Genomic DNA, 22,804 nt, shown 5'->3' with positions numbered 1-22,804 from the left:
GCAGAAATACCCTGCAGAACACTGCCTATGCCCAGAGAAATTTTCCTGCAGCCCCATGTTTCATAGCAGAAAGTAGAAAACAAATGGAAGCTATGCACTATGGACACACCATGAAAAATCCATCTGTGAAAATCAGCACTCATCAGGACCTCCAAGGCCTGGATCCCAAAAGATGGGCAGCGACAGCAGCTACGCACTCAGCTGCTTCTGATGGTCTAAGCCCAAGTTGCACCCAATTGAGAAAAAGCTGAAGCCCAGTTAAATGCTGAACTAAAACATCTCAAGTGCTGGTGGGGCCTGGGTCTGGGGAAGGTTGCTGCTTGTGGGGCAGCTTTGGTTTTGCACCCCTTCCTCACCCACCTCCTGCACTTTCTGCAGAAGGGCCACAATGTTAGTCCTCAGTTTCTGCAGTTTCTCCTCCGTTTCCTTCAGCTTTCTCTCTGAGTTGCGGAGGTTTTCTTCACAGGCTTTGGCCCGGGCATCAGCACGTGTCTGATATGAATTGCACAGGTTCTGCAGACCTACCTCATACTGTTTGAAATATTCTTTCTGTGGAAGACAAAACACAGCAGATGACGCATTAAGAAGCGGCACTGAGCGTCAAGAAAAGCCCAGCACTCGCAACTTGCAGAAGACTTCAGCTACTGGCACCCTGTGACCGCACACCCTGCCTGCGGTTGTTACCACACTCACATTTACACTCCTGATTTGCCTACTGCAGGCAGCACAAAAATCATATGGGTTTTCACATTCCTCAAAGACCAGAACTGCAACAAAAGCTGCCTGAATTCATATTAAGGATGCAGCATGTTTTAAAAAGCCTAAAACCACAGTTAGGCTGCAGAAAGATCTGACAGGCTCTGTATGCAATGAGTTTCTTTAGTATAGACCACCCAGACAACACAGCTTATTATTGCAAGGTAGGAACATCTATACTTGCAGAAAACTCCAGACAAGACCAACGTGACCTGCAGAAGCAGCAGGACCAGTAACTCAAAGCAGACACCTGAATTAGCAAGAGAAAAAAGGAAGAGACAAGAGAGACTGCCAACACATACACTGCAAGTGAGGGAGTAGGGCGTTTTGAAGACTACCAAATGAGCAGTGGCTGTTGTCATTTGGTCATTCGTAGGTGGCTTTTGTCATTTGTAGGTGGCTTTTGTCACCTACAGATGCCTCCTGAAAAGGTCTCCCTTTGTGGTATGTCAGAGAAGAGAGAAGTCAAAAGAAGCCAGTACCATTTCTCTGCATTTCAGCCTGCACTGGACCTTCCAATACCAGCACGCAGACACTGGTGCAGGCTGTCCCGTATGTTCCTTCCTCAAATTAATGGAGGTCACACCAAAAGCCTTAAGATGTACAGCTGACTCACAGGTGGTCAGCCTGTTCACCTGGAGAAGTGTGAGGGGGGTTGGCTTCTGTGTTCTCTCCCATTTTTAAGATTGCCTCCGCATAAGTTAGGTTTATAAGGTTGGGGACAAAAAAAAACCGTGTACCTATATCCTATTTCTACAAACCTCTGACCTGGCCCCTCTTTTTTAAAAGCTTAACAGCAATGGACAAGATGTTAGGATAATAGCAGCCAACAGCCTTCTCACACAGATGTATGGTAATTAAAAAAATCCTCAGACAACAACTGCCAAAAGACCTAAGGCATGTTTCAGAGGCTCTCATTCTTTTTCTCAGCTATGTTAGTCTAAGGATCCAAATAACCTTTTGCAGAGCGCAATCTTGCATCAACAGGATGCACGCTTGCTGTAAGAATGGAATGTGTGTGTGGAAAAATCCCAAACTTACTTTTCTAGAAATACTGAACTCACCAAGGGAAACGCCAACAACCCTTCCGAGCTCATGGAACTCAGCTCCTTCTTGGAGATAGGAAAATTCGGAGGTAAGAAGTACCGCAAACAATTTCTATGCAGGAAAGAAAAACACAAAGCCAGAATTGGGAGTTTAAAAGACTAAAGCAATCAGACTGTAGCAGCTCACAAGAACTGCAGTGAACCCACCGAAGAATCTGGACTAGTAAGTCTACTGTTTCTTGGCTGCTGCTGGGACCAGTGGTATCTGGTTCAATTCTGACACAGTCTGAGGTAGAAGGTTCAGCCACAACAACCTCCACTTCCTGCTGTGTATCTGGAGCCTGGTACTCAGGAGAGGGAGGCTTCATCAACCTCACATCCTCACTGCCCTTCTCTACCCTGAAAAAAAAAATATTAAGGGAAAGTCATATATCTTTTTCTACATTGGCCATACCTGAAACACTGTTAACAGCTTCATCAGAACCCGTACCCAGCTGTCACTCTAAGACCTCTAGATTATACAACAGCTGCCTCCATCAAAGTGATGGGCAGACTGTATGGAGTCTGTCATGCTCATTGGAATCAGTCTGCTCATGAAGCAGCTGGACAGTCCTGAGCACACACACGCTCCCCAACATGACAGCAACATATTTGTCTTCAGCATCTATGGAAGTAAAGTGGGGTCTTCCTCCTGAAAGCAAAACAAGCCTCCAAAATCCAGTAGCTAGAGATAGTTACCAGCGATCCCTTGGTGTGGTGTCTGTAGGAACATAATCAAACTTCACCTTCCAGCGTACTGCATGCTTGCCCATTTCCACAGCTGTGACACGGCCCGTGAACCACTCCTTGTTCACACGCACTTCCACATGCAGCCCTTTATCTGCAAGAAGGATGACAGTAAGGATGTTTGCAAACATTCAGATGCTGGAGAGTATATTCTGCATGAACTCTAGAAAAGAGCGCCACCCTCTGCGGGGAGCAAACCTAAACCTGCGACAATTCCTTCAAATGGTATGTAAACCATAAAAACACCACTATCCTACTTAAGAGTCGGAAGATGCAAGGAAATTATATGGCATTTTCAGACAGAGGGTTTCTCTTGTACTCTGGGCTGTTTGACATGGGCTTTCCAGGCTTTTTTTGGCCACTAGGACAATTTGCCACGTGCTCCTAGTGGGTCACTTTCCGGACAGCTCCTTGGGATCAAGCTGAAGAAATGCCCTGCTCTGGCAGAAGGTGCAATACCATCCTGGCTATCATCTTTCCTGGGGGTCTCTCAGCTCCTCTTCTCTCACAGCACCACAGCAGGTCTAGATACAGTCCTCAGCACTTCCCAGCTAATGTAACTGCATGATCCATTCAGTTAGGAAGGGTGAGCACGACATCAGTCTACACCACGCAGCCAAGCATCACAACCGCCAGCGTGATGCAGCCCTCAGATTACAGATGTTCCCACGCCACAGCTGCCTCTTGTCTACTCAAGGGGTTCCTGGCCAAAAAGTTTCATGTGAGTTAGAGTCACCTCGGGGTTTGGGACCCAAATTTACACTAATTCTTATTTTAAAAAGCTCATTAATCAAATTACACATTTAACCAGTGAACCTAGTTCCGCAACAGTTCTTTTCCACTGTGTTAGATGACAGAGGCAGTTCAAGGGTTCATTTCTCACCTTTCTGAGCTTTCTTCAGTTCTGCCAGATCTTCTTCCCCAGCACTGTCTGTGAGCTGTGAGCAGAGAGGACTCAGATTAGCTGCCTCCCACCAAGATTATAAACACTTGACAAATACTTTCTGCTGGGAAACCAGTTTACTCTCACCTCTACCACCACCTCACTGGAATCCTTCTTCTCTTCTTTCACTGCCACAAATTTTCCCCGTTTTGCCTTCTCCTTCTTGTGCTCCCCCTCCTCCTCAGACCCGTCCTCTGTGGTGTTCAAGGTCCTCTTCCGAGTGGTGGAGGCCTGTAGGAAGCAAACAAGCTCTAGCTATAATTCCAGCATGCTACCAACCAAAACCTTCCTTCAGCCAAGTTAAAAAAAAAATGCACAGCATCCAGTATTTCATTTGATAGTTAATTAGCTTTTCCAGAAGGTTTTAGCAGGTGCTACGTGATCATGCAAACGCTCACCCTGCCACTCCACATTCCTTTTTTTTTTCCTAGAGAAACAGTCTGGTCTAACAGGAAAGAGATGAAACAGGTCTTTACCCTAACCCAAGAGTAAAGTAAAAGTTATCTTGTCTCACACAGGGACTACAGTGCAAATCCCATGCAACAGAGCAAGACAGGCTACACAGAATAGTAGGTAAGGAGCTGATAGCTTTCATCCCATCGAGTCTCACCTGTGGGCATTTGACAGTGGCAGATTTCTTCAGTGCTGGCACTTTGGCAGCTTTTGGGCTGGGTGTCTCACGTGAGCTTTTGGGGCTCTGCAGGACAGCAGAAGGTGGTTTTGTTGTTGTACCTGGTTTGGCAAGAGTTTTTAAAGCGCTGTTGGACTTTCCAGCTGTCACAGTGTGCTGGTGTGTCCTGGAAGTGCTGGCCTCCTCCTTGGAGAGCATGCTTGCCAGTTTGGGAGTGCTGATGTTTGGCCAAGGTGAAGAGCTCTTTTTCAGCTGACTGATGGACTTGGGAAGAGACACAGGTGGTGGTGGTCTGCTGGGAGCATTCTTGATTACATCAGGTAAAGGAGGAGATCGTGGGCGCTGAGGTCGGGTCTGTGACTGGGTGTTCTGAAACAAATGAGGGTATACAGAGAGAAAGGACAGAAGAGACAGGCACTGCTTTTCAGAGCAGCTAAGGACAGCACAGAAGAGTACAAAGCTTACAGTGGTAGCCCATTTACCTCCTCTGCAGGTCGTGTGGTCACTTCCAGAGGCAGTTTCTTTAAGTCAGCTTGAGATCGAATGGGAGTGGTTTTCTATTTTTATTAAAAAAAAAAAAATAAATATCAGAAAGGCCATCTTTAAAAGCTGTCAGGGCCTGCCTGAACCCAGCCCCGCAAACAGTTTTCAAGTTTAAAATCAAGAATTATATAAAGGCTTTTTCTGTGTCCTTCAGGAGACATCCCTTCATCTGAACACCAGCAGTCACTCCCATTTTCCTAGCAGAAAATGACATGCAAGCTGAGACGCTTGTTTTCTGTTATTAAAACAACCCCTACCCCATGAAGGAGCACAGGTGGCATTAGAGGCTGAGACAGACATGACTCAGCATCAGCTATTTGCACTGTGAGGTCCCTCAAACCTGCTGTGCTTAGCTGGAGACCTCCAGATTCACCTGCAGTGCTTCCAGCTTCTCCTGCTGCTGGCGGATTTTCTCTGTCAGTTGTTTCTGCTTTTCCTCCTGTGATTTTAAGTCTTTCTTCAGAGTTCCCAGTGGCACCTTCTGCTTCTGCTCTGCAGCTTCACATCTAGCACGAAGGGAATGCAAGACAACCTCAGCAACCACAGCAGAACCTGCATTGCCTTATACACACAGCATTGTCCCCATATCCCATCCCAAATGCAGCAGTAAAACCACTTTCCTTTCTGCAGTAGCCACAATCTCAAAAACAGTGGTTTTCTTCTTGGGAATCACATATATGATTTAAGGATCAAAAGCATAGTTAAAAAACAAGCCATTTACACTGGGAATTACCGGTTCAGAGCCCAGGAGCTAAACAAAGCTTAGGAATGAACAGCTGTGACTGGTTTTGTGTAATTTCTGTACTCTGGACTTTTACAGCAATTTTCCTTCCTATCAACTTATGTCTTCATATCAATTCCTCTTTTTACAGACTTCCTTTCCATTTAGAAAGGAAAGCTTATTACCAGTAACCTGCGATTAAGACGTCATTTACATGAGCCTTCCAACAGAAGATGCACGTTGCCTTGTCGCCCAAGGCCACAAAGTTTTCCTTTGCAATATCCCTTAACTATTTGCTTTTGCCATCCTCTTCAGCTTATGGCCTACAGAACAGTGGCGAGTATTCTACTCCCTCAGGTCCTCTCAGGTGCAGAATCCTGGAAGAGTCCTTGAGAGAGGAGGAAAACACAGGTAGGAAATACATGGAAGTGGACTGGCATCACCTTCAAATTTCCGGCTGAGCAGCTGGCTATCAGGAGCATTGCCAGAGGAAGAAGAGGGGACTGAGCAGTTTCCAGGCTCACCTCCTGTCACAGAACCAAGTCACAGACAGACACACCAGGATCAACCCCTTCAGGACAAAGTCATGCAGGGATAATGTGAGACAGGAAAGCAGCAGTACCAAAACAACTCTTGCACAATGCAAGAGATCCAGCTGACTCATACACTGCCTTGGAGGCAAGCCGTTAAAAACTTCCGCAAGCTGAGTCTTACAGATAAAGGGAGGACCCTGCTCTCCTTGTGGATCACACAGAGCTCCAAGAGGCTGATGAGAGATGATTTTAATCTCGATCTCTGATCCTGAACCTGCCAATTGATGGGATATCCCCTAGCCTACAAGATACATACTGTGATCAGCTTTGTCAGTGGAAAGGAGCACAAGCAGCAGTTTCTCCATCAGCCTCTTCTCAGCTGAAGCACTGCAGGGGATTTTTTCATAGAACGATTACTTCCTCTGCTAAGAAAGCATCTGTCATCACTGCAAAATGACTGCCTGACACCAAAGCTGCAATTCCCAAAGATAAAGCTGAACAAGCGGCACCATATGCAAGTTTCCCAGCAAACACCATCTCCTATGCCATTGCATGGATTGAGGCTGAAAATATTAAGCTGTATCTTACAGCACAAGAAAGTATGAAAGTGCCTGTTAGTTCTGCCGACAGGAAAAAATTAAGACTACTCATGACATTCAAAACCACAGATTGCATCACTAGAGGCAGCAAGTCAGAAAAAAGGAATTATCTTTGTAGTCAGAATAGCCTGCAACTCAGCACCAAGACTTTGAAGGTCTTCTGGTGCCAGAAGACAGTCTGAACATCAACTCTGACAGCGCTTCATCTTCAACTCGGCTGGATGAGATTCTGTACACACCCTTATGCTGTGCAAGCTTGACACCCCCCCACCCCGCCACGGTGGCAACAACAGTGCTTCCCAAATCCTCAGTCCTCCCTCAGACAGTACAAATACATGGAATGGAACAATTGGGGCACATGGTCAAGACACGGAGGTGAAAGCGTCCAAACCCATGGCACAAGGACACAGCAAGAAACACCAGGCAGTAGAGGACTTAGAAGGGAAGTTCAGAAGTGCAGTGACTGCAAGGAAGCCCTGCTTTCTACTGGCACCAAGCAAGCCAAAGGAGTACTAGTACAACTTCTGTAGAAAACTTTCTGCCTTGTGTAAAAGGACACAACCACACTCACTGTTGAAAGGTGCATGTGAGCCTACTCAATCCAAAAATATTCCAGTTATTTATCCTCCCAGAGTAAGACTCCTGAGATCCCTTTCAAAGAAGCTGAAATGACCAGAAGTTTGGATCACCTGTCCAAAGCACCTCACCTGCCCTTTCCCACATCTCTGCAAGGCGGATGTGGGATGACAGCATGCGTGCGCATACTGCGGAGGCACTCTAACTCATGCCAACCAATGTCCCAACATGTTCTCACATGAAATGCAGCCAAACCCCTCCAAATTTTCAAGGTATTACAAATACTAAATTTAAATTCTTTCATCAGTACATCACGTTCCTTTTAGGTTACATGATAAAAAAATCTCATCTGCACATACACAGAAGAGCACAAAGACAATGGCAGGTGGGGGAACCTGAGTAACACCCTTCCCTGGCTACTCCCAGGCCATCCCAGCAACCACCAGCCCATCCAAGGCCTATTTCCACAAGCCCAGAGGCCCAAAGGCAGATCAGGAGATGCAAATTAGGTATTTAGAAGAACAGATACCCAGCCTGGGCTCCTGCCAGGGTAGCCTCAGCCCCAGTGTCCAGTCAACAAGAGCGGCTCTCCGAAGCATCTTTTGGACCAATGGGAGGAACCAAAAGCAGGTAAAGGAAGGGACTGAGATGATTTGGGGAGGAACAAACATGGAAAAACAGAGAAATAAAAGGCTAAGGAGGGCCAGTTGTACATAAGCAGTTGGCTGATCAGTACACTTGCCTTTGTACTAAACTCCATTTCTAACTGTTTTCCTGGGCGAGGGGCTCTATTCTGCGCATGCATGTGTGTATGGGGGTCCAAGTGCCGGCAGCTGGAGTGAGACCACTGGTCGCAGGGGCCTGGGTGCCACCAGCTGCAGTGATTGCAGGCATGCACATGAACATGTGATTCACAGCAATCATCAGGCCAGACAAGCCAGCAAGGAGGTGGCCTGGGAGCAAGGGGAGGGGGTGTCTAAGGGTGAGCTAGCAGGAGCTGACTACTGGAGGGACCAGGGAGTCCTGCCAGACTGCTGGAGACAGGTATGGGAGTGTAGGCAGAGCTGTGGGCACCTCTAGGCAGGAAGCACCTGGGAAGAACAAGAATCCAGATTTGCTATGGGATGGAGAGCATTCCTAAGGTGAGACGCTAGGAGGTCTGTAGTGTGTATGTGTTATTTGTGTCCATGTGAGGAGGTCTGTAGCCCTCACCCCCTGGAGCTGCAGGCCTTGGGGCTCATCTATCGCAGTGCAAGTAACCAGAGGGACAGGATCCAGCAGCCAGCTATGGACATATTTCCACTAGTGGTCCTTCATCCTGATCAGCCAAGAGGGAGAAGGATGAGGCTGCTGGTGTGGTTTGCGCTGAGTGCTGCGCATGTCCACCTGTGTTGATCTGCATGGCTGGACACGCATACACATGTGGTCTATCTGTGTTTGTGTGTGTGTCTACCAGCAACACATTCCCAGCCTCGCTGCTGCTTCCACCTGGGTAGCTGGAGGTGTAGCAGCCTCTCCTCGGGCTTGCAGATTCATCCCTGCCCCAGCAGTTTAGTCAGAAGACATCCTCAGCACAACCACACTCTTCGTAGCTCCACACCAGGGTGCAAATACGTGCAGCAACAGGGAAGCTAACATTGGTACTTTTCCAATGACATGTGCCAAAAGAAAGCAGCCAGAAAATCAATACTTTCCAGATATCAACATCAACACTTCTTTGCAGACTTTTCAGCCACAGATGTTAAAATTTTTATTCCAATTAAAAGTTACCACCTGTATTCATTCCCTTTGTCATTAAGCACTGAGCCAAGGTACCTGAATTACAGCTGAGCAGCTTCCCTTGTTATACAATAAAGACAAGAATCAGCTTCTAGCAGTGTCTCTCTCCACAGAGAAGCAGCAGCCTAGAGCAATCATTCTCCTCATTCAAATAAATGACTAGGTTCTACCTAAATTTTCTAACCATGAAACACACCACTAGGAAATGAATCGACGTATTGCTCCCTCAAATGTGCAAATGTCATTCTTGGGCTCACTGCAAGTCAGAGGTGTTGCTGCAGTTTGCGTGTTTAATGGGTTGGAGCTATAGTAGCAATAAAAACAATTGCTAAGATCCCACTGAATATATATTGCTCCCGGCCTGCGCTTACGACTATTCTTCAATTGCTGTCTATGCTACCTACATTAAAATTAACCTGCATAAACTAAGGCTACAATCATTATTTCCAGTGGCAGTCCAGAAAAAACATAAAGGAACTTAATTTCACCAAGTCACTTCACTGGTTGAGGTTGCAGAGGCCTCCGGAGGTCACCTGGTCCAAGCCCCTGCTTAGGCAGGGCCACTTGGAACAGGTTGCCCAGGACTGTGTCCTGGAATATCTCCATGGATGGAGATGCATGTCCTCCCTGGGCAACCTGTGCCTGTGCTTGGTCACCCTCACAGGGAGAAAGTGTTTCCCGATGTTCAGAGGGAACCTCCTGTGTTCTGGTTTGTGCCCATTGCCTCTAGTCCTGCCACTGGGCACCACTGAGAAGAGCCAGGCTCTGTCCTCTGTGCACTCTCCCTTCAGGTATTTATATACATCGATGAGATCCCCTTGGCTGAACAGCATATATTGGTGCCTGGGGTTGTTCCTCCCCAGGGCCAGGACGTTGCACTTCTCCTGGTTGAACCTCATGAGGTTCCTGTTGGCCCATTCCTCCAGCCTGTTCAGGTCCCTCTGGATGGATGCATGACCCTCTGGCCTATCAGCCACTCGTCCCAGTTCGGTGTCATCTACAAACTTGCTGAGGGTGCGCTCTGCAATTTGTGTATTGCACAAATGCCCAGCAACATGTCAGTTCCAAATATGTATGTCATCACTATTTCACAGATTGTGAGCACAACTTAAAGGTATAGAATTACTGCCTATCCCTCCAATTGTTCTCGAAGAAGAGATGACCAGAAAAAAAACCCAGACATGCAGCTAAGGCATACTGCAGAAAAGTCTTTATATGAACTGATTCTTACCTGTCTTGTTCAGGATCAGGGTTCATAGAGCATACCCAGCTATCAGGGTAATTCTTCTCCACTGAACTCAGCTGGAATGGGAGAGTCCGCCATTTCAGACATACATCTGTTAGAGAAGCACTTCAGAAGTCAGAAATATACAGCCTGAGCCATAAGATCATTTTTTTCCATAGCACTTCTCAAGCCCATTTAACGCCCAAGGACCACACCAATTTCCAAAGTATATCCAACGATAAGACGACCAGTGGCAAAAAAAAAAAAAAAAAAAAAAAAAAAAAAGTGAGACAGCCACAGGATATACTGAGTGAATTCTTGCTTCGTCCTCACAAAGCGCTTGGAGGAAGACCTCAGATCTTGTACAAGGCACTCGTTACAAGAATCTGATGAAGCCTGGCATCAACCGATACTAAAGGACCCCACATTCACTGCTGCAATGACAGCATGTACAAACCAAACTGAACAGCCATTCCTGAAATGACTGCTCATCTCAGAAGTAAGTCTCTTACTGCTGTCAATACAAAACAAGGTCAGAGATTTATCCATTAAAAAAATAATTTATAATAATCTAATAAATTTTAGATGAGCCAGGAAGACAAATTTGGTTTCCAGAGCATTGGTGGCTTACCAGGAAATCACCAGCTTAAAAAAATCAAGTTGTGCCAAGAAAATGCAAACATTCTTAAATCAGGCTCTGGAAGGATGTCAACAGCAGAGGACAAGAAGAATGACAGGAAAGCCCCTCCTCTTTGGGAGGAACTTGGAAAGGACTGAGAAAACTGTCAAGGCAGGAGGACCTAACAAAATAATTCCACAAGACTGGCCTCACATTCCTTGCTACATTCTCATCCCCAAGTCCTGTGGGGAAAATGAGGTCAACAGAGTCTGGTGCCTCTCTACTAAGAGACAAGTAGTTGTGTTGAGATCTCCCTCACCCCCAGAAGCGCTTAGCCAGACCTGTTCAGAGGTGCGCAGAAGAGAACCTGCATTAAATTTGAAAGTCGACTGTAAATGGTTCCCTTCTGTGCTCACACCTAGTACCAATTAGCAGGCCAGTGCATCAGAATACAAATTACTTGGCTATTTTCCATTGCCTATGGGGAAGTTTCAGATCTTATTCTAGTGTTGGGATGGGTGGCTTTGGCCAGTTCCAGTTCATATGACATTTCTAAGCCTATTCTCAATACTGCTACTAGCCACACCTGCCCCGTGCTGTAAGGGCACCTGAAGAACAAACTGTGCAGGAAAGGAACCTTGTGCCAAGATGTCTAAGTGTACCATCAAGTGCAGACAAAGGCAACTCACAGAAGGAGTCAAGACCTAGAAGGGGATAATGATAGCAAAGCTCATCTCAAATCTCCTACCCATTGAGCTGCTCCCCAACTGCAGCCAGGAGTCCCTCCCCACTTCCCCAGGGAGGACCAGCCTCCTACTCGCAACCTGGTCAGACGCACCGCACTGAATTGTGGTAGGGATCTCCATGGCTCTCCGGCGCTTGTAGCGGAGTTCACTGGATGGCGGCTGGTTCCAGTTTGCTGACAAATAACCAAATTCATCCCAGAACTTGATGATACCTCTCTGGGCTGGAAAACAAACAAGCCCTCACTCAGTATGCAGCCACTACAACAAAAATCACCACCTGCACTCCTGACTGCCCTCCCCCTTAGCTGCTTTCCAGCCACCAAAGTTTCCCCTTCCAGCCCCTGGTAATTGTGAAGCTTCATTACCAATAGCAACATCCTTCCAATACTGAGCCAAATGCTCTCCCATGGCCTTTAGCAAGTGTCGATATTCTTTGGCATCAGCGAAGTCTTGTTTATTATGGGTAGGCTCCAGAACCAAATAGGGCACGTCCACCACGCCTACTACTCCACCACATGCCCTGGAAGAGGGACACACAGTCAGAAACATCATTGAACTACCAGGTCATTGTTCAGAGAAACAACATTGAGAATAGCAGGTGACATACGCACTCAATCACCCACCCATTCCTGCAGCAGTACTGGTTTTAATTCATCAGCTTTCTAAATCAGACTCGAGCCGGCATGCAAAAAGTAAGGTGGGCTCAAATATTTGTATTTGCTTTCAAGACCTATTCTCCCTGTCCCTAGAATAAGGCAGTACTGCTACCAGTATTCATCAGCCCCAAATGCCAGCATTGAGCACAAAAGCCTCGCACTGCTGCAGGTATGACCAAAATCTGTGTAAAGAACTCTCTATCAAGAAACCAGGGAAATATTGGACAATATTAAATACAATTTATTTTTCAGAATCCAAATTAAAGGCTGACAAAATGAGTAAGCCTCGTGCTTGTGCAGAATGATTAATGCAGAACAAGGTTATTGCACAGCCTGTTATATGTAGGAACATGCCAGGCTTAAGCAAAAAGATTGCTGAAAAATCTCCAGGAACTCACATGCCACCCTCCAGCTGTGGGCCCACCTTCTCATACATCTTTATCAGTCGACTGCAATTATAAATGAACATGCCATCCAATTCGCGCTGCTCAATATTCACACCAAAGATAAAATTCAGTTCTTTGGGTTCCTTCAGTGCCCTATAAGAGAAAGAAACAGAGTCTCAGAGATGTTGAAAATAAAACTAATTATTGGCCGTCATTAGAGAGAGGGTATGGAAAACCAGCACCTTTGAGCATTATGGTTTTACTGACACCTGTCCTGTAGTCTGCTATTTCAAAAAACACAAAGCTTTTGTTTAATGTGCATTACAACTAAACATGAACAAAATACAAAAACTTTGCAATACAAACACCAATTTAGGCTGGATATTATCTATTCAGATAATTTAATGATTCATTTGGATATGTTTTCTCCTTCAGGAGAGGATTCTGTTTTTTATTTCAGATCTCTTGTTCAAAAAAATTACAGTTAACTAGTTTTATGAAAGTACTGTTAGGTACAGACTGGTCCTCTCTCCAATGCTATTTTGGTTTGTATTTTCCAGATGTAGATGTCTATGCTAGACAAAGCATGGAAATTAAGATTTTGATACAAAACTACAGTCTTGATATTCAGATTCTGGAAAAGCTATTGTAATCACAATTTTTACAATGCTATTACTCTAAGTTCGAAAGCTGGAAGATACAACGCACAGCCCAAGCAGAGCTTTTTTTTCTGGAAATGACAGGATAGCAACTTGTATGATTTCTACTTTATCTATGCAGCAGATGACTTCAACAAAAGTTGGCCTCAAGTATGTTTGTGAGCACATACGGATTTCTGAATCTGAATCTTTGATTATCAGGAATTTTATCTCCTGTGATGCAGAAAGCCTCAAGAGATTTAGATCTCTACTTTATAAATCCAACAAAATCCCCAGGTCTCACAACAGAACTACTGCTCTTTAACAGACTAAATTAAGTAAGTTTCACAGCATCCATGAAATCCATGCTAAGGCTTTTTCATAATGAGGATCCTCAGTTTCAGGCTGAAGGCATCATCAAACATGAGGTCCAAACTTTTAACTATTGAAAGGCAAAGTCTATACAACGGTCCCACCCACCCCTCTCATTTCTGACCCCCCCGTATTCCCCCCATCAAATTCTTAGCACTTACATGCTTTATCCCAATTAGGAATTTGATTTCTCCTTAAGCGACCAGTTGAAGATAGTGGAATTCTTTAAAATGATCTGTTGGCTGTCTACTAATATTAGATATTAAAAGAACCTGAGCTATGCACGTGTGAGCACTGCACAATAATAATCTGCAGAGATAAGATGTAAGTCTGTCTTAAGGGTCAGCATCTCAAAATAAATCCTGGAAATAGGTTCATTTCATGTTCATTTTCTGTTTAAAGCCATCCTCTTCCCCGCACAGACGTACAGGTACCCCATAACATACCTTCCTTTAAAACAGATGATTCTAAATAAGTTAGTAGGAAAACACCTGGAATAGCAGCTTTCAGTAATTTTAAACCTAAACCTTTGCCAAGAGGTGTTCTGAACACTGTCAAAAATAGAAGCTGGGCTAGAATGTTACCCTTTTGATCTCAGTTCAGGCAGGTGGTCAACTGTGATTTGAAAATGCGAGTAGGTGTGGCAAAACACCCATCTCGTGGACTAATTTTCTTTTACTAACTTCTGGAAAAGGACGTAGAGCCTTAAATTTCAAGTAACAATGTGCACTTAGCTACAAAATAGGAAGGGCATCTCCTCATTTTTATCGGAGAGGACAGGAAGTCAAATTATCATCCAAACCATGGAAAACTAGGAAGACAGTTAACTCTATTCCAGCTGAAACCAGGACAAGTGGTGGGCCAAAAGCCCAGGATTTTATTACTAGGACTTCAGGATCTGTCCTAGGACTTTAGTATCTGTCCTATCCGCTGGATTTATAACCTGACCTTACACAGGCTTTGGAAATCAGAAAGCATTTCTTTCACTGATGCACCCAGCACCAGAGAAACAGCAGAAAACTGTCCTAGGACATTCTCTATAACTCAAGAGTTTTCTGAGAGGCTACAGAAATTGTTTTGTACAGAAGGTTTCCCATTATACACATTTTTCAGGAATTTCTTCTGTTTGCTGGATAAAATACAAGATTATGGAAAAGCATGACCCTCTGAACTCTGATCTCTGGTGATGAATGCAGGGACACAGGGAAAGTCATATGCCTGCCCGGAGCTGGTGGAGCACCTGGCAGTTCTTGCCTGGGAGCACACATGGCTGAGTCTGTATGGAAATCCGGACAAAAGGCCTCTTCCTCCGCTGTGGGTTAGCTGTCACATGTATGTATTTTCCTCATTATCACATATTTGAAACGTGACTAGAGATAACCTTTTGACATACCTACAACTGTGGTATCCTTCCAAACCAGCTGGTTTACCTTTTGTGGCCTACAAACCTTCTCAGATTCAAACAAAGAACTGCTGAAGAGAACTTGGAATCTCTCATTTCCAACTAATCAATAAAGGCCATAGAGAAGCTATTTTCAAACAAACTTGTATTGTCCAAGTTCTTTGTTTGTTGTTCAGCTTTTTAAAAGGAAAAAGCAGGAAGGCCAGAAGACCATTCACAAAATTTTACTCTGTGCATTAATGTAATCAAAAACAAGAATTAAAAGACAAGCTGTACGTGGAAGAGTACCTGGAAGCTGAAGAAAAGAGCTTCTCCCAAGGGTTTCTGCATTCTTCAGATCACAGCTACAGCACTTTTAAATTAAAGCTGTATTTATTTATTTATTTTTAGCATCTTAATATGCATTAGGTCTATCTCTGGCAACAAGTCTGGGATAGTTCTAACCTAAGCAGCCATGTAAACTAGCATGCAAAACAACTGGGTGGGAACAGAGACTTGGTATATACAAATCCCTAACGTTCTCAGACTCAGCATTTGTTTTAAGAGCATTTGTTTCTGGTTATGACTTCATTTGTTAAATGCATATGACAAATTTGCAAAAAAACTGTATACAAATAGTGAAATATTCCTGTGAGTACATCGACAGCGAGGTTAATTGCAACCAGAGCTACGTTAGAACAATGTGTTGGGATTTCACAGCACTGACTGTAACAGAACTCAGCAAGTTTTTAGAAAACACCTCCACAACTCTAAAAGCCATTTCACTGTAACTTGCTAACATTTGTTTGCTTCCCTGAATCTTACCTGCAGATGAAAAAGCAAAAGAGTGAAAAAAGCTGACATGAAAACCACGTAAACATCACAGAAAACAGGGCAAATCCAAAGATGTCTTTCAGCAAGTAAGAGGGGAATAGCAGAAGCAACCAGAATAGCAAACTCAATCCCCTTGGTTTAACAGCCAGAGCATACAGGATGCCCACAGATATTTAAGCTTTGAGCCGAACTGCTCCCTCCACCACACAGGCAAAGTAGGAGAGACATCTGACCACGTGGAGTGAACAGCCTGGGAAAATCAGAGCTTTGAACCACCCTGCACTCACCGCTGCTTTGCATCCTTGATCCTTTTCTTGACATCAGCCTCCCGGCGCATGGTTATTGCGGAGTTTTGGACTTGACGTAGTGTCACCTGCAAACAGGCATCACACAGTAAAACCGCTGCTGTGAAATTCCTGAAATTAACTCACATTCCCCTGGCCTCTTCTCAGAGGCTGACATCAGACAAAGCACCTGGGGGCTGGGGGTTGCCCTTCCCACTCAGGATATCCTGGTGGTTGTGCGCAGAGAAACATCAGCAGGCTTCCCACTTGGGCTGGAAACCACATGCAGATGTTGAAGCATGACCAGTGGTGATGAGACCACAGAGCTGCCTGAATGCTGCTGGCAACTCACCACTGACTGAAGTTGCCCCCTGCTAAACCCACACACCAGCTGCTACCACTGGGTGCCGACCAGCCAGTGCTGCTCCAAAGCCACCACTCTGAATTGTTCCTCAGTGCTGCAAAGTGATGTGCTGCAAAGCACAAGGCTCACCCTTGACTCTCGCGTGAGATCCCCTCCTAGGCGCAGCTCAAGGGCACGGGCTTTACTCTCTGCCTCACGAGCCTTCTCCTCCGCTGAAGCACACAGGGAAAAGGATGATGTCAGCCATTCAGTACAGACAGCGATTCATAAGGCATTCACTTGAGGAGACCGATTTCCAGAGAGCCTTTGCTGGACTGACAAGCACAAGGGTACAAAGGTAACACAAAAAGGTACAAAATAAAACCCTACATATGAGAGGGCACCACCGACATGCCATCTTAAACTTGCTCAGAGTTCACAGTCAACATGGGCATAATAGCAGGGCTAAACTCTGTGAAAGCATGTTTAAAGGAAGGACCCACGAGGAAGTTGATGAGGAAGTGGAAAGAGTAAGGATGCAAGTGGCCCTGCCTGCTCTGCCTGGAAGCATGAAGGCAGAGAAAGGCTCTCACAAAATGAAGACTGAGCTCAGGCTTGAAAAGGAGTTACAAAGAGGTAATTTTCTTGCAGGGATGAAGGGAAAGGACTACTCTCAGAAATGCCTTTAGCTTTGATAATTGCTAAATTTTGCCTGGAAAACAACAATCCGTGCTACACACAAAACAGGACACAGTGTTTTGAAAACCTACCACTACACATGATCTTTGCACGCAAAAAGTTTACGGCTTAAAAGAAACTCCCCTTTTCGCTTCTCTCCCAGACTAACAACAAGACTGCCTGGCAATAGGTACACATCACCCTCATATTGCTTAAGATTCCTCCAACAAATTTCATTTTCAGCAAAGAGATCCCTTCCTAAAATTGAGACACAAGGTGCTTTGGTAAATTAGCACCATGTACCTTGCATCTGCATGCTCTCCATCCACAAGCACATTGGCTACAACTCTCTCATGTTCCCTTTCAGGTCAGAAGCCTGTTCTGCTCACAGCTGTATAAGAACTAGTTGAGTGAGTCACCTTCCTCTGTCCCACAGGCTACGAGGTCCACGGGGGTAAACGTGGACTGGCAAGTAATGCCCTGCTTGGGCAGGGCAAGTTGGAGCTGCAGCTGCCACCTGCAAGGACCCAACTCCGGCACGTGTGCTGTGGATGCAGCACTAACCTTGCTGCAACGCTCCTCACGCTTGCTTCCGAGGACAGAAATTTCTGAAAGAGGATGCAGCGACACTGCAGCCTTCATGAACTGTAGAGATTTTTAAAAGAAATAGACTGGTATAAATAAAGTATGAACGGAAATGTTTATGTGCAAGATGACTAGAAGAAACAATAAAGCATAGGTTAAAAGAGTGGCATGTGCTGACAGGCACAGATACGATTTGTGTCACAATTTGTGCCATTATCCATCATATTTGAGAAGTTGTGGTGGTCTGGTTAAGTTCCCACCAACTGGAAAATGGGAAACGTAACCCCCATTTTTAAAGAGGGGAAAAAAAGTAAGACATGGGGAACTACAGGCCAGTCAGTGTCACCTCTGTGCGCAGCAGGATCATTGAGGACATCCTCCTGGAAAATATGCTAGGGCACATGGAAAATAAGGAGGCGATTGGTGACAGCCAACATGGCTTCACTAAGGGCAAATTGTGCCTGACAAACTTGGTGGCCTTCTATGATAGAGTTACAGCATCAGTGGATAAGGGAAGAGCAACTGACATCATCTACCCGGACTTGTGCAAAGCGTTTGACACTGTCCCACATGACATCCTTGTTTCTAAATTGGAGAGAAATGTATTTCAGAGATGGACCACTTGGTGGATGAGGGATTGGCTGGGTGGTTGTACTCAAAGAGTTGTGGTCAATGGCTCAATGTCCAAGTGAAGACCAGTGACAAGTGGCATTCCTCAGGGGTCAGTATTGGGATCGGTACTGTTTAACATCTTTGTTGATGACATGGACAGCAGGATTGAGTGCACCCTCAGCCAGTCTGCTGACACCACCAAGCTGTGTGGTGTGGTCAACACACAGGAGGGAAGGGATGCCATCAGAGGGACACTGACAGGCTTGAGAAGCAGGCCCACGTGAACCTCATGAAGTTCAACAAGGTCAAGTGTAAGGTCCTGCACATGGATCAGGGCAATCCCAAGCACAAATACAGGCTGGGTGATGAGTGGATTGAGAGCAGCCCTTCGGAGAAGGACTTGGGGGTGTTGGTTGACAAGAAGCTCAACATGACCCAGCAATGTGCACTTGCAGCCCAGAAAACCAACTGTATCCCTGGCTGCATCAAAAGAAGCATGACCAGCAGGTTGAGGGAGATGATTTTCCCCCTCTACTCTGCTCTTGTGAGACCCCACCTGCAGTACTGCGTTCAGGTCTGGGGCCCCCAACATAAGAAGGACATGGACCTACTGGAGTAGGTCCAGAGGAGGGCCACAAAGATGATCACAGGGCTGGAGCACCTCTCCTGTGAAGACAGGCTGAGAGACTTGGGTTTTTCAGTCTGGAGAAGAGAAGCTCTGCAGACACTTTATTAGCAGTCATCCAGTACCTAAAGGGGGCCTACAAGAAAGCTGGAGAGGGACTTTTTACGAGTGCCAGTAGTGATAGGACAAGGGATAATGGCTTTGAACTGAAAGAGGGTAGATTTAGATTAGATCTAAGTAAGTTCTTTACTGGTGAGACACTGGAACAGGTTGCCCAGAGAAGTTGTGTATGCCCCATCCCTGGAAGTGTTCAAGGCCAAGTTGGATGGGGCTTTGAGCAACCTGGTCCAGTGGAAGGTGTCCCTGTCCATGGCAGGGGCATTGGAACTACATGATCTTTAAGGTCCCTTCCAACCCAAACTGTTCTATGATTCTATAATTTGGAAATACAACTGGTACGCACTGAGGGATAGTGCGGCTTACAATAAGGTGAGCCGTAGGCCTGCAGCCTCATAGCAGGAGGGCAGCAGTGTGGCTGCAGCACACCCTATGAGCCATCTCCCTCCCTGCTCTCCCACCAGGGAGACAAACTGCAGGTGAGACACCCAGAACAAGGAAACACAACAGTGGAGGAGTGACCTCACCTAAGACTTACAGAGGATGAGGTAAGCAAGAAGATGACAGGATAGCAACTGGCTCCTAGAGATTACCAAGGACCTCTCCAAAAAACAGCACTCAGTTGCCAGCCAGAAGGCAGAAGCCAGAATGCTGTAGCCAGTGTTTGATAATCGGCATCCACCGTCCTCCATGGCATGGTCAGCATTACTTGTGGAAATGCACGTTTTTGGTGCGTGCAGCTACAGGAATGCAAAAGGGCACACTCAACTTACTTAAACCATTACAATAAAAATCACCTTTCTTTTCTATGCAGTGTTACATTTGAGTTTAATTCCACTCATTCCCACAGAAACACACTCTGAGGTTCACAGCAGCTTACCAAGCAAGTCACAGCAGAACTGCACTGTGCAGCCGACTTCATCATCAAGAGACAGCTTGGCTAAATGTGAACACACAGGCGTTTGGAGACTGCTTAAAACACTTGGTCCATTTAAATCAAAGCTTGTACAGTAGAAGCTGCTGGGCTAAACACAACTGTGTCTAGAGGGAAGACGACCCGTAAGGGCACAGGTCAAACCTGCTCCACTAATGCAAACTGAGAAGGCATAGCTGACAGGGAGTGATTCAGTTACGAGTCTGAGGGTTGAGGCCCTAATAGGCAAAAACACATACCCTAAGCAGGACGATGAGCATACAGCAGCTAGAATCTGCATTCATGTCCTCCCAGGGGACAACAGGCACAGCATACCCATGGTACTGCCAAGCAAGTCACTGGACACACAAAAATACTCCAGACTCACATCCAGTGCAGAACACAGCTGTTAACGACTTCCAATATTGGACACCCACATAACTCCTCACCTTTTCTGTTTGTCTGCTTTTCAAACTTTGTAAGAGGAATTCTTGAAACTAGGCAATGGCAATACCAAGATGCCTCAGTGCAATATTCAGTCTTGGTTCAGAAATACACAGAAAGCAGCTGATGGTCTTTCACAGATAGCTTGCCCAGGAATGGTTCTTTTTCCCTGTGTCCATCCACTCACTTAGGGATCTGGATGCTACAGCTTATCAGATGAGGCAGGAAAGTCAGTTCCCAGGGAATGAAGAGTGACTTTTCCTCATCTTAAATACATGCTTGTGCACTCCCGAGCCAGGGCTCTTTTTGCATATGTCAAAGTCATGTCACCAATAGTCATAGCTGTTCATACGTCTTTTTTTCTTTTCTTCCCCCTTTCTGCCCCTATAGCTCTTTTTCAGTTATTGTAACTTTTGGTTCAATAAGCTCATAAGCTACTTCCAGAGACTCATCAATCCCTCAGTAGAGTTCTACAGTATGATGGATTCCAACACATCCCTGGCAGGCAGCCACAGCACACTGGAACTGTGGTTAGCTCAGCTGAGACCCACCATTTCTCACAATGCACCCCTACTTTTGAAAGAGAAAACTGCAAATCATTCCCTGGTGAAGATCCCTCCTAAAAGCGGTGTGCATCCTCAAGAGAAAACATATGCTGGAGATAACAAGAAAATAATCTTTTCTATCAACAGCAGAACAACAGAACTTGGTTGTTACAGATTAAATTCATTTTACTAGAAGCAAAGGAAGGAGATCTGTGGCATTGAAGCTGAGGCTAATGCTACAAGAATGTTTTAGTCCTGGAGGCTTCATGTGATCAAATCTTCTAGAAAACAGTTTGAGGTCCGCCATGAGTTGTCACCACCATGTTCAAAGCCCTTTTCAAAACCCACTTCAGCACCAGAAGCAGCGAGCTAGCTTTGGTGATGAAAATGAGTTTATGTTTCTGTGCCAATGGTATCTGTTCTTAGCACTAGGACACCGAATGGCAGTATTCTTCAGTGTCAAGACACTAAAGCTCACCTTTTAAACATCATGAAGGCCTCATGGACTGCTGCAAGAAAGAAGCCTCTCTAAATCATGCTATTTGCACCTTCTTGAAAAGCAATGCCAGTGTGTGCTGAACATAATCTAAATCTAAAAAAATAATTCGTCTATGAGGATTGAGGCCCAGGATAATATCTGCTTAAACTTCATAGTTTCAAGTCTATCTTGTTAGGTTGTACTTCGTAAAGAAGGAATAAGGAGCATCACAATTTACACAATTTCACTTTGCTGCTTTGCTTTGGGCAGGGTCAAAATCACGCTGCCCTTAATGTCTGTGCACAGGCTGAACGTGGCACTGTCACTTCCGTATCTGACCTGCGCACACACGCATACATGCCTAGAGCAGCTTTTACACGGGGAGAGAGGACACATGCCTCTGATTTACGATGTTTATTTATGAAACCTACCAGAAGATATAGGTCAACATGTCTTACAGCTTCCAGGATTCTTCCTTCACTACAGCATTTCCCCATCAGAGGTTAGGGAGACCGCTTTGTATGTTAAATTTGTGCAAATTTAATGAAGTGATATGTTATATAGAAATTATATAAGCATATAAATATGATGAACATCCAATAATGACAAATTGGGCTTCTCCTGAGGACTACAGGATTTAAAAGGAAGGGAAGACTAGATGGACAAAAGGATGTCTTGAAGGGGAAAAAAACCAACAAGAAACAAATTAGGACTCCCTTGTGCACCCAGAATCACTTTACATCAAGTGACAGAATCAAAATCTACTTTTTTAACAACTGCCTTAAGAGGGAAGGAGCAGAAGAACAGAACCAAAAGCTAATGATATGCAAAAGGTGAGAGCAGAACTGCGGGATAACAGGTGGCCAGGCTTCATATGGAGCAAGGCCAGACAGCTGTGATTCCAAGGGTTATTCTGTACATGTATTCCCCAGGGAAAATGGTCTTAGGGAACAATGTACATTCCTTCCATTGCATGGAAGTAAGTCTGGGTCATCTGTAGTCATTGTAATAACTAATTTCCTGAGCAACCATAATGATCAAGAGCGGAGCAATTTCAGGTCATATCCAGCAAGGCAGCCTCTTTCTGTTCTTTCCTTCACTACAGCAAAATCAGGATGCATGCATAACCCAAAAACTCACCTATCCTCGCCATGTGCTCTGCTTTCTTCACCTCTTGCTCTGCACGGGTCTTGAAACGGTTTGAAGTATATTTGTACATCCTGTGATGATAAAAACTTATTAATCAGCAAAGTCAGCAGTAAGGTCAAACCAAGATTTCATCACTGTATGAGAGATTAAGGTCTCCACATGTTACTCTACTCTCTCAATAGATTCAATAAATGGAGAAGGAGGTCTACATATCAGGAACTGGGTGTTTTTGGATGCAGTTAGGCAAAAACTTAAGTCAGA

The 22,804-nt window shown here is 45.2% G+C and overlaps 1 protein-coding gene across 3 annotated transcripts in view; it reads right to left on the bottom strand.

Annotated features, from left to right (window-relative positions):
* Positions 1 to 22,804, bottom strand: part of MORC2 (MORC family CW-type zinc finger 2) — a 63,751-nt gene that overhangs the window by 2,643 nt on the left and 38,304 nt on the right. For all 3 annotated transcript variants that reach the window (XM_075041961.1, XM_075041962.1, XM_075041963.1), the window contains 16 exons: positions 22,535 to 22,614; positions 16,548 to 16,630; positions 16,058 to 16,143; positions 12,558 to 12,698; positions 11,869 to 12,023; positions 11,596 to 11,724; positions 10,145 to 10,250; positions 5,079 to 5,211; positions 4,645 to 4,719; positions 4,142 to 4,531; positions 3,619 to 3,762; positions 3,472 to 3,526; positions 2,541 to 2,682; positions 2,010 to 2,201; positions 1,821 to 1,914; positions 361 to 549 (listed from right to left, as the gene is read on the bottom strand). In XM_075041961.1, coding sequence (XP_074898062.1) covers positions 361 to 549; positions 1,821 to 1,914; positions 2,010 to 2,201; positions 2,541 to 2,682; positions 3,472 to 3,526; positions 3,619 to 3,762; positions 4,142 to 4,531; positions 4,645 to 4,719; positions 5,079 to 5,211; positions 10,145 to 10,250; positions 11,596 to 11,724; positions 11,869 to 12,023; positions 12,558 to 12,698; positions 16,058 to 16,143; positions 16,548 to 16,630; positions 22,535 to 22,614 — 2,194 coding nt within the window. The remainder of the gene's footprint in view (positions 1 to 360; positions 550 to 1,820; positions 1,915 to 2,009; positions 2,202 to 2,540; positions 2,683 to 3,471; positions 3,527 to 3,618; positions 3,763 to 4,141; positions 4,532 to 4,644; positions 4,720 to 5,078; positions 5,212 to 10,144; positions 10,251 to 11,595; positions 11,725 to 11,868; positions 12,024 to 12,557; positions 12,699 to 16,057; positions 16,144 to 16,547; positions 16,631 to 22,534; positions 22,615 to 22,804) is intronic.

Source organism: Buteo buteo, chromosome 11, assembly GCF_964188355.1.
Source record: "Buteo buteo chromosome 11, bButBut1.hap1.1, whole genome shotgun sequence".
Taxonomy (NCBI): Eukaryota; Metazoa; Chordata; class Aves; order Accipitriformes; family Accipitridae; genus Buteo; species Buteo buteo.
This window is presented reverse-complemented; position numbering and strand designations above follow the sequence as displayed.